An 11,424-nucleotide genomic window follows, 5' to 3' on the forward strand; every position below is an offset into this window, starting at 1 on the left:
TCACATTTGCCAAAAACATCTTGATCCTGAGACTTTTGGGAAAATCAGGACGTGGATGACTTGTGTTTGTACTTGGGTCCATTTCTTCAGTATGTAATAGTGTTTGTGTTCAAAACATGAAGAAAACCTTAAAGAAGATGCAGTTTGTTGTCTGAACAATGTACAATGTTTGCACCTTGAGGCTACTGTTGTTGTGATTTGGAGTTATATAAATAAAACTGAATTAAATGAAACTGAAAGGATCCGGAAAGAACAAACTGGGGTGAAGCGTTGTCATCTTTCTTTACTGAGCAGCACTACAGAGTGCCTTTTTGATGGTGTGTTCAGTGTGAATGTTGGCTTTCTGCTCATTCATACTTTCCACATGCACTGCATATAACCCCTCTCACTGGGCTGGCTGGCGTTGCAGTATTGCAGTAATTCTATCCTTGTATAGAATATCCTTGTCACTTGTCATCAGTGTGTCCTGGATCCTCAGCAGCTGATGCACACCCTGTTAACCCGGGTGCCATCTGAGCCAGTATTGCTTTCATGCTCTGAGGCAGGCTTGGGTAGTATGGTGGGCCTTGACTGAGGACCTGGTCGTGCATTTTTTTTTAAAAAGATGCCTGCGTGATCCTCGGGCTTGGGTTCTCTACTAAAGGTTTTTAAGGTTCAACACAGTATCTTGGCTGTTTCCTTCGACTGGACTCTTCTAGACAGTGACCTCTGAAGTTGTGCCTGGAATCTGTTTTGGGGCATAGCTCCTACTGCCCCTATTACCACTGGGACCACTTTGGACTGCATTGTCCACATCTGGTCCAGTTGTCCCTGATGCTTCTCTGTTTTCTCATGCTCCTTATTCCCGATGTCTCTGTCCACTGTGATTGGTCTTCTGCTCCTTGTCAGCCACCACTGTGTCTGGTTGGTTGTCCAGCAACTCCTTGTCTGTCTGGAACCCACAAGACCTTTACTCTGTTGTTCCAAACCACCTTTGGTGGTGTTTTCTATTGGATTTGAGTCCATATGAGCACAGATGTTCCTGGACATTATCCCAGCCACTTGGTTGTGCCCCTGACTGTACACTATCCTGCTGCTATGTATTAGATAGTCTCTTAGTATTTAGACTCCAGGGCCCTGTTTCAGGAAGCCGGTTTAGAAAACTCAGAGTGAAAAACGATACTCAGGGTTGAGTAATCCCGAACTGTCCAACTCAGAATATTCGGTTTCAGAAAGGCTGATAACAATTAGTTCAATCAACGCGGAGTTGCTCTAACCCCAAGTTAAGCACGCGCACGAGGATACATAAAGCCCTGATAAGCGGAGCACAGATTAAGCGAGTCACCATGGAGACGGAGGGAAAGAAGGCGCGGTCAATGTATTTTACAGCGCTTGAGGCCGAAATTCTGATGGCAGCATATGCCGATAACATGCAAATTCCGCGGAAAAAAAGTAACACAGCCTCAGCTGCGAAAGAAAGGGAGCATGCATGGCAAAACATAGCCGACAGAGTCAATGCGTGAGTGTTAATATAAACATTGATCTAGGGATTTCCACCCATTTAACACGTTATTTTATTATATTTTATTTGTTATTTTATACATTTTATTTTGTGACGTGATGTGAGCGCAGGTGCAACCCAACAGGCCCCAAACGTTCCTGGCAGCAAGTAAAAATGAAATATAAAAATATAGTCCAAACAGATAAGGTGTAATTGTATTATGAGCCATAGTGCTTGGTCTGTTTGTCCTATGTAAATCAATTGCAGTTAGAGGCTACATTAATTTTCTGTCTGTAAGCACTTATTGAAATTATCTGAGCACATTACAAGTACATATTTGCTTACTCTGTATGCTCAAATGTGGCCCGTTATAGCCAACAGAAAAAAAGCGGAGGCCCGAAAAACAGGTGGGGGTCCTCCACCACCACCACTCACAGAGGCTGAGCAGTTGGCCCTCAGCCAAAACAGTGGGCGCCCTGTGGCCGAAGGCATCTCTGCGGGGACATCCTCTGAGTCAATAACCCCGCAAGACACAAGTGCCTACATAAGGGGTAAATTCAAAATAATACATGATGTGCATACATCCTTTCTTCACAGTCACCTTTGCAGTGCTACTCATTCATTTGATAAACTCTTTACCATAATGGATTATTTTGTAGTGAAGTTATTTTCCGACTGATTTTGCCTTCCCTCAGCCTTGGTTGTCTTTGAGAGCATAATGACAATGAAGTGTAAGCTGAGTGCTATATGTTTGTTAATTGCCATTTGGTCCCTTGTAAGTTATAAGTGACCTGTATAAACCTCATATTCTATCAGTTGATGGTGGTGGTGTACTGCATCTGGTGCAGCCTCCTGTTGAGCCAGACCAACATGCAGTTGTGAGTAATACTCCACAGATTATATGAGTTCACAGTAGAACAGCAATGTTGTCTATTTCTTTACTACAGGAAAACAATGAAGAAACATTGACAGCTGTTACAGAGGAGGAAGCAACAGAGACACTTTATGAGGTTTACATCTTTTAATACTTTGTGTACAGGAAACACAGGCGACCAATAAAGCCAGTTGAACAAAAAATCTGTTTATTCTTCTTTCAACATGTTGAGGTGATGGGTCAAAAGAAATGATTGTGACATATGGTGTCTCTGACTGCGCTTCCATCTTGTATGTCCGTGGGAGGGTCAGGATGTTCATGGTTTGGATCACTGCTGATGTTTGGTTCAGAAGGACAGTGTTCTCCTCTAATTGTGGCAATGTTGTGAAGAATCACACATGCCACAATAATGTCACATGCCCTTTCTGGGGTGACCCTGAGTCTTTGCAGGCACTGGAACCGGGCCTTAAGCATTCCGATAGTCATTTCAATTCTGGCTCTTGTCCTGCAATTAGCCAGATTATATCGCTGCTGTGGGCCCGGTTCAGGGTCAGAGTAAGGGGTAAGCAAATAGGGTAAACATGGATACCCCCTATCACCAAGCAAGTAGCCAGTGAACTCTCCTAAGACAGAAGGATACACTTCAGTTCAAATGTCCCTGAAGCAATTGGTCTTTATATATTTTACAGTATTCTCAACTCACCATGTCCAAATTTTGTGCTCAGTGTACATTCACGGAATATTTGTGAGTCATGGACAGAGCCTGGCCACTTGGCTTCCACATTTGTGATAATGTTGGCAGCATCACATATGATCTTCACAGTGCAGAGAACACAAATTAGCATCCATTACTATAATGAAATAATTTGTTAGTTTGAAATGCTACAGGGAACTATGTACCTGTACATTAATGCTGTGGAAAGACTTCCTGTTCACATAGTCTCCTTCATTTACTGAAGGAGCAATGATTGGAATGTGAGTGCCATCTGTACAGCCAGTCACGCCTGGGAACCCTGAAAATAAATGTACAATTTAAGTAGTAGTCCAAGTATCACCACATCATACATTAAGTTTTGGTCACCTTGATACCTGCAATTTTGTGGCATCCCTCTTTGATGAATCTTGTGGGTCTATGACCGGGGAACACCACACACGAGTACAGGAGACGTTTCAGTGCAACTGTAACATTCCTGACTGCCCGACAGACGGTAGCCTTGGAAACGTGCTCAGCGTCACCAATATTATACAGAAAGCTCCCGTTTGCAAAAAACCGAAGTGCAATACAAATAATATGTAATGAACTGAGAGCATGTCCGCGATGTGTCACATGAGCAATATTAGGCCTGAGGATGTTATTCAAATAAATTATAGATTGTGCTGAAAAACGGTGACGTTCACACAGGAAATCATCAGGAAATGATAAAATGTCCGAACGCGCTCTAATCACTCTCTCCCGGCGGAGAGCTCTGCGGAGAATTTGGGCTTCACGATCTACTGGCTCTTCAAGGAAGGGACACGCCATGTCCGACACTTCCTACTGTCAGGTTTCCGACAAAGGGGCGGAGACAGTCAGGGTTAGTTGTAGTAAACCTGCTAGGGAGCAGGTTAGCTTCACGGCGTGTGTCGTCATAGTGACTCACTCAGGCTTCAGCTGAACTCGCTTTGTGAAACCGAAAAACCAGAGTTTTCGTTAACTCAGGGTATACTTACTCAGTTTTTCCACTAAACCGGCTTCCTGAAACAGGGCCCAGGGCTCGCTGTGCTGTCCTGTAAGCTAGATATTTCAAGCCACTGGTAGAATGTCATCCACTTCCGCGAGTCATCTCAGGGGGGTCATCTTGCTGATATATAAGAGGATGAAATTCATCTTGGATTGTGGCACTCACTAATGCTTGCCATCACTCTTTCTGTTGCTCACACAGACTCAGTGAGTTAGACTTCAGGTGGAGACCATCCAGTGTAAGACGTTTTCATGGCTGATGGCTATTCCACCCCTGAATCTATATTTGCATCCACTCTTGCTGACTTAGGGGGTTGACATAATTTATAGAAGAAAGAATTTAAACGTTTACAAGGTTACAATGAAAAAATAATCACTGAAATAAAAATTCACTACTTTCCCAATAGTATTATCTCATCTGTCCTCACTTGAGCAACATCCCGTTCTTAATGCATTGGGTTTGATATGATGTTGGCCCACCCTTTGCAGCCATAACAGTTTCAACTCTTCCACAAGGTTGAGGAGTGTATTTCTGGGAACTTTTGACCACTCCTCCAGAAGAGTATTTTTGAGGTCAGACACTGATGTTGGACCAGAAGGCCTGGCTTACAGTCCCTTTTCTAATTCATCCCAAAGGTCTTCTTTCAGGTTTCAGTCAGGACTGTGTGCAGGCCAGTCAAGTTCTCCAACACCAGTCTCACGCATCCACGTTTTTATAGATCCTGCTTTGTAGACTGGAGCACATCCATGATGGAACAGGAAGGAGCCATCCCCTAACTGTTCCTACAAAACTGGGAGCATGAAATTGTCCAAAATGCCTTGGTATGTGAAGTATTAGGAGTTCATCTCAGTGGAACTAAGGAGCCGAACACACTCCTTGAAAACAACCCACAGCGTAATCCCCCCAAGGAATAGGATGTCAACCATCTCTGCTTAGTCAACAGGCTGACATCGCCCCTGTGCTCCTGATTGTGTTTCCTGCCTCTGAACTTCCTGGCTTTTTCTGGGCAGGTCGTTGCAGTGTCACGTAGAGCAGGGAGATGTCCATGAGAGTTGCCTGAATTCAATTTCAATTACATTCATTTTTATTTATATAGCGCCACATCACAACAGCAGTTGCCTCAAGGCGCTTTATATTGTACAGTAGATCGCACAATAATACATACAGAGAAAAACCCAACAATCACGTGACCTCCTGTGAGCAAGCACTTGGGCGACAGCGGGAAGGAAAAACTCCCTTTTAACAGGAAGAAATCTCCGGCAGAACCAGGTTCAGGGAGGGGCGGGGCCATCTGCTGTGACCGGTTGGGGTGAGAGAAGGAAGACAGGATAAAGACATGCTGTGGAAGAGTGACAGAGGTTAATAACAGATATGATTCAATGCAGAGAGGTCTGTTAATACATAGTGTGTGAAAAAGGTGACTGAAAAGAAAAAACTCAATGCATCATGGGAATCCCCCGGCAGCCTACGTCTACTGCAGCATAACTAAGGAAGGATTCAGGGTCACCTGATCCAGCCCTAACTATATGCTTTAGCAAAAAGTAAGGGTTAAAGCCTAATCTTAAAGGTAGAGATAGTGTCTGTCTCCTGAATCCAAACTGGAAGCTGGTTCCACAGAAGAGGGGCCTGAAAACTGAAGGCTCTGCCTCCCATTCTACTTTTAAATACTCTAGGAACAACAAGTAGGCCTGCAGAGCGAGAGCGAAGTGCTCTAATAGGGTGATATGGTACTACAAGGTCATTAACCCTGGAGAACCCATGGGGTCAAATTTGACCCCGCAGTTTCTCCAGGGTTAAGATAAGATGGGGCCTGATTATTTCAGACCTTGTATGTGAGGAGCAGGATTTTGAATTCTGGATTTAACAGGGAGCCAATGAAGGGAAGCCAATACAGGAGAAATCTGCTCTTGGTGCAGCATTTTGGATTAACTGAAGGCTTTTCAGGGAGTTTTTAGGACTTCCTGATAATAATGAATTACAGTAGTCCAGCCTGGAAGTAATAAATGCGTGAACTAGTTTTTCAGCATCCCTCTGAGACAGGATATTTTTAATTTCAGAGATGTTGCACAAATGGAAGAAAGCAGTTGTTGGAGTCAAATTGTTAAATGTTGTCATTGTGTTACTTAAATTTGTAAGTCTTAGTTCAAGCAGCATGATCAAAGACATTCCTTTGTTTCTGACCACCTCCCCAGCCAGTTTGTTGGTGGGGGAGGCTATAGTGTTTTATTATGGGACATCCTATGTGAGGGTTCTGTTTTCTTGTTTAGTAAACTTCCAGCTTTATGACCCTTTTGTAGGCAGGAGGTCACACAAACGCACCCCCAAAACACGCAGTGTTTTAACCTTTTGTGACCATAGGGTTTTTTTTTTTTACAATGAGTGGTGCTTGTGTTCTCAGAATAAAAGGCTGCAAGGAAGGCTGTTCATTTGAAGTTGGCTAGGAGACAGGTGAGGAGTGTTCAGCTCCAAGAGCCTGGTTCTGACCAGCTAGCAAGTAAAAACCCGGTTAAAGATAATTGTCTTGCTTCCTTGTCGTTAACGGGAATAAGTTTCTAAACCAGCGGGGCCTGTGGAAGCGCAGACCCAGCAGTCCTACATATTTGTTTAATATGAGCATTGAAGAACATGTCCTGGTCAAAAATGACTCCAAGGTTCCTCACAGTGTTACTGGAGGCCAAGGTAATGCCATCCAGAGTAAGAATCTGGTTAGATACCATATTTCTAAGATTTTCAGGGCAGAGTACAATAACCTCAGTTTGATCTGAATTAAGAAGCAGAAAGTTAGCGGCCATCCAGGTCTTTATGTCTTTAAGACATTCCTGCAGTTTAACTCATTGGTATGTGTTATCTGGCTTCATGGACAGATAGAGCTGGGTGTCATCTGCATAGCAGTGAAAATGTATGCTATGTCTTCTAATGATGCTGCCTAAGGGAAGCATGTATAATGTAAACAGAATTGGTCCTAGCACTGAACCCTGTGGAACTCCATAATTAACCTCAGTGTGTGAAGAGGACTCTCCATTTACATGCACAAACTGGAGTCTATTAGATAGATATGATACAAACCACTGCAGCACAGTACCTGTAATACCTACAGCATGTTCTAATCGCTCTAATAGGATATTATGGTCGACAGTATCGAACGCTGCACTGAGGTCTAGCAGGACAAGCACAGAGATGAGTCCACTGTCAGAGGCCATAAGAAGATCATTTGTAACCTTCACTAAAGCTGTTTCTGTGCTGTGATGAGCTCTGAAACCTGACTGAAACTCTTCCAATAAGCCATTCCTCTGCAGATGATCTGTTAGCTGTTTGACAACTACCCTTTCAAGGATGTTTGATATGAATGGAAGGTTGGAGATTGGCCTATATTTAGCTAAGACTGCTGGGTCTAGAGATGGCTTTTTAAGTAAAGGTTTAACTACAGCTAGCTTGAAGGCCTGTGGTACATAGCCGATCATTAGAGATAGGTTGATCATGTTTAAGATTGAAGCATTAATTAATGGCAGGACTTCTTTGAGCAGTTTTGTAGGAATGGGGTCTAAAAGACACGTTGATGGTTTGGAGGAAGTAATTATTGAAGTTAACTCAGAAAGATCAATTGGAGAAAAAGAGTCTAACTCATAGGTGTGAAACTCTGGCCCGCGGGCCATATTTGGCCCGCAGCCTATTTACATTTGGCCCACGAAGCCATACCAAATTACTTTCAGAGCTGGCCTACTGGTATTATACAGCTAATATATATATTGTTTAGTATTAAGCTTTGCTTGTTCCATATTCAGTTTTTCAGCAAAACGTGTTTGAGTCCATAAGAAAAGATTCATTCTTATATCTGGAGGAATAAATATATATATTTATATATATATATATTTCAATAAATATTAACATTAGCCTGCGACTTTGTTCCAGTTTTGAATTTGGCCCACTGTGTATTTGAGTTTGACACCCCTGGTATTACTTAACATCAATGGTACTGAAAGTAGCTGTAGATAATGTTACATCTGTGGGATGATTATTGGTAATTTTTTCTCTAATGATTAAATTGTTATTTGTGAAGAAGTTCATGAAGTCATTACTAATTAGCGTTAAAGGGATGGTTGGCTCAACAGAGCTCTGACTGTTTGTCAGCCTGGCTACAGAGCTGAAGAGAAACCTGGGGTTGTTCTTATTTTCTTCAATCAGTGACGAATAGTAAGATGTTCTGGCTTTGCGGAGGGCTTTCTTATAAAGCAGCAAACTATTTCTCCAGGCTAAATGATGATCTTCTAAATTTGTGACACGCCATTTCCTCTCCAGCTTACGAGTCATCTGCTTAATGCTAAGTGTTTGAGAATTATTCCACGGAGTCAGGTACTTCTGATTAGAGACTTTAGTTTTCACAGGAGCTACAGTATCCAGAGTCGTACGTAGTGAGGAGGTGAAATTATTAACAAGATAATCGACCTCTGTTGGAGTAGTGTTCAGATAGCTGCTCTGCTCTGTGTTGGTACAGGGCATTGAAGATGATAACAGTGGGTGGATTATATTCTTAAACTTAGTTACAGCGCTTTCAGAAAGACATCTACTGTGATGAAGTCTACTCTCCACTGCTGTGTAATCAATTATTGTAAATATATATGTTATCAGGAAATGATCAGAAAGCAGAGGGTTTTCAGGAAACACTGTTAAATGTTCAGTTTCTATGCCATATGTTAAAACAAGATCTAGAGTGTGATTAAAGTGGTGGGTGGGTTCTTTTACATTTTGAGAGAAGCCAATTGAGTCTAATAACAGATTAAATGCCATGTTGAGGCTGTCATTTTAGCATCTACATGGATGTTAAAATCACCCACAATAATTATTTTATCTGAGCTGAGAACTAAATCAGATAAAAAGTCTGAGAAATCAGAGAGAAACTCTGTGTAAGGCCCAGGTGGACGATAGATGATAACAAGTAAGACTGGTTTCTGAGTTTCACAGCTGGGGTGGACGAGGCTAAGCATCAGGCTTTCAAATGAATTAAAAGTCTGTCTTGGTCTTTCATTAATTAATAGGTTGGTGTGAAAAATTGCTGCCACACCGCCCCCTCGGCCTGTGCTTCGAGGTTTCTGGTAGTTAGAATGACTCGGGGGTGTTGATTCATTTAAACTAACATAATCCTCCTGCTGCAACCAGGTTTCTGTAAGGCAGAGTAAATCGATTTGTTGATCAATTATTAAGTCATGTACTAACAGAGACTTGGAGGAGAGAGACCTAATATTTAATAATCCACATTTCACTGTTTTACTCTTTGGTACAGATGTGGATACTGTATTGTTCTTTCTTTGTGATTTTCTATGTTTAAGTTGTTTGTTGCTGGTTTTTAGTTTGTTTTTTGTCTGTTTGGGAGCTGACACAGTCTCTATGGAGATGGGTTTTTGGGGGGATAGCAGGAGGAGAGAAGCTGCAGAGAGGCGTGTAAGACTGCAACTCTGCTTCCTGGTCCCAACTCTGGATAGTCATATTTTTGGGGAATTTAATAAGTTTGTCCATATTTCTAGAAATGAGAGCTGCTCCATCCAAAGTGGGATGGATGCCGTCTCTCCTAACAAGACCAGGTTTCCTCCGGAAGGTTTGCCAATTATCTATGAAGCCCACATCGTTTCTGGGACACCACTCAGACAGCCAGCAATTTAAGGAGAACATGCGGCTAAACATGTCACTCCCGGTCTGATTGGGGAGGGGACCAGAGAAAACTACAGAGTCCCACATTGTTTTGGAAAAGTTGCACATCGATTCAATGGGTGGCTGTAGCTCAGGTGGCAGAGCAGGTCAGCCACTAATCAGAAGGTCGGTGGTTCGATCCCAGGCTGCCTCCTCGCTGCATGACAAATATCCTTGGGCAAGATACTAACCCCGTGTTTGCCTACTGGTGGTGGTCAGAGGGCCCGGTGGCGCCAGTGTCCGGCAGCCTCACCTCTGTCAGTGCGCCCCAGGGCAGCTGTGGCTACAATGTAGCTTGCCATCGCCAGTGTGTGAATGTGTGTGTGAATGGGTGAATGACTGAATGTAGTGTAAAGCGCTTTGGGGTCCTTAGGGACTAGAAAAGCGCTATACAAATGCAGGCCATTTACCAATATTGATTTTAGTGACCTCCAATTGGCGTAACCGGGTGTCATTACTGCCAATGTGAACTATGATTTTACTGAATTTACGTTTACCCGTAGCCAACAGTTTTACATTTCCCTCAATATTGCCTGCTCTGGCCCCAGGAAGACAATTGACTATGGTTGCTGGTGTCTCTAGCTTCGCATGTCTGAGAACAGAATCACCAATTACCAGAGTTTGACCCCCGGCGAGTGTGTCACCGAGTGGGTAAAACTGGTTAGACACATGAACAGGTTGGTGGTGTACCTGGGGCTTCTGTTTAGGACTATGCTTCCTCCTCACCGTCACCCAGCCGCCCTCTTTCCCCAGCTGCTTGGGGTCTGCCGGGAAACAGCTAGCGGGGCCTACGCTATCTTCGGCTGCACCAGCTACAGGGGCCTGGCTAGCTACGGGTGAATGAAGGGTGCGAAGCCGAGTCTCCAATTCAGTAATCCTGGCCTCCAGAGCTGCAAATATGCTACATTTGTTACAGATATCATTACTGCTAAAGGAGGCCGAGGAGTAACTAAACATCTGACACAATGAGCAGGAAAGTGCAGGAGGGACAGGTGAAGAGGCCATGCTGCTAGCGAGTCGACTATGAGCTAAGCTAAGCTAGCGAAACAGTAAAAACACAGTGAGTGAATACTTTGGCTATATGTTAGGTAGTGAGTACACAGAAAGTGTATGAAAAAAGGATGTATCTAAAAGTTTTTATTTAATTTGCTAAGCAGATAAGCTACTCAAAAACACCACTGTGCTTGAGCAGGAACAGGAAGTGATATTCTACCGCAGAGAGAGCGAACCCCAAGTGACAGCACCACCAGGAGTCAAACTACTCTTGGTGTAGTTTGACTCTTTTTACTCCTTCTGATAAATCCCCACCATTCGCATTGTTTGTGCTAAAGTGAGCAGGCTTGTAACCAGAGTGAGGGGCAAAGAGTTTGTGTAGCTGTGGGGGTTAAGGCGTGCTGATCGCCTCATCTAAATATAACCATCTCATGGCTAGCTTACATGAGCATGGCCCCAGGCTCCTCTGATTTCCACGACACCTGATCCATAGGGCGCACACCAGGGCATGTGCTCCAAGCTACAGGAAAACATGTGGTGATTGAGTTTCACTGCTTCCAGCTGGCTGTTTTTGTGCCAGCTGCACACACTAGCATGCATATTAGTTGGAGACGAAGATAAAAAAAAAAAAAAAGGAAATGCTTGCTGTGCTGGTGGAAAAACATGTCCAGACA

General features: G+C 43.4%; 1 protein-coding gene across 1 annotated transcript; it reads right to left on the bottom strand.

Moving 5' to 3' along the window:
• Positions 1-654: 654 nt before the first annotated feature.
• Positions 655-10,762, bottom strand: LOC146667281 (uncharacterized). The gene is made up of 3 exons (XM_085408374.1): positions 10,174-10,762; positions 9,544-9,837; positions 655-986 (listed from the first exon to the last, which is right to left on the bottom strand). Exons 1-3 carry the CDS (start codon positions 10,760-10,762, stop codon positions 655-657), a joined length of 1,215 nt encoding a protein of 404 aa, XP_085264500.1.
• Between the last annotated feature and the right edge of the window lie 662 nt (positions 10,763-11,424).

The sequence above is a fragment of the Rhamphochromis longiceps genome, linkage group LG6 (genome assembly GCF_057381845.1).
Source record: "Rhamphochromis longiceps isolate RC_006_pf linkage group LG6, R_longiceps_female_GT1.1, whole genome shotgun sequence".
Lineage (NCBI taxonomy): Eukaryota > Metazoa > Chordata > Actinopteri > Cichliformes > Cichlidae > Rhamphochromis > Rhamphochromis longiceps.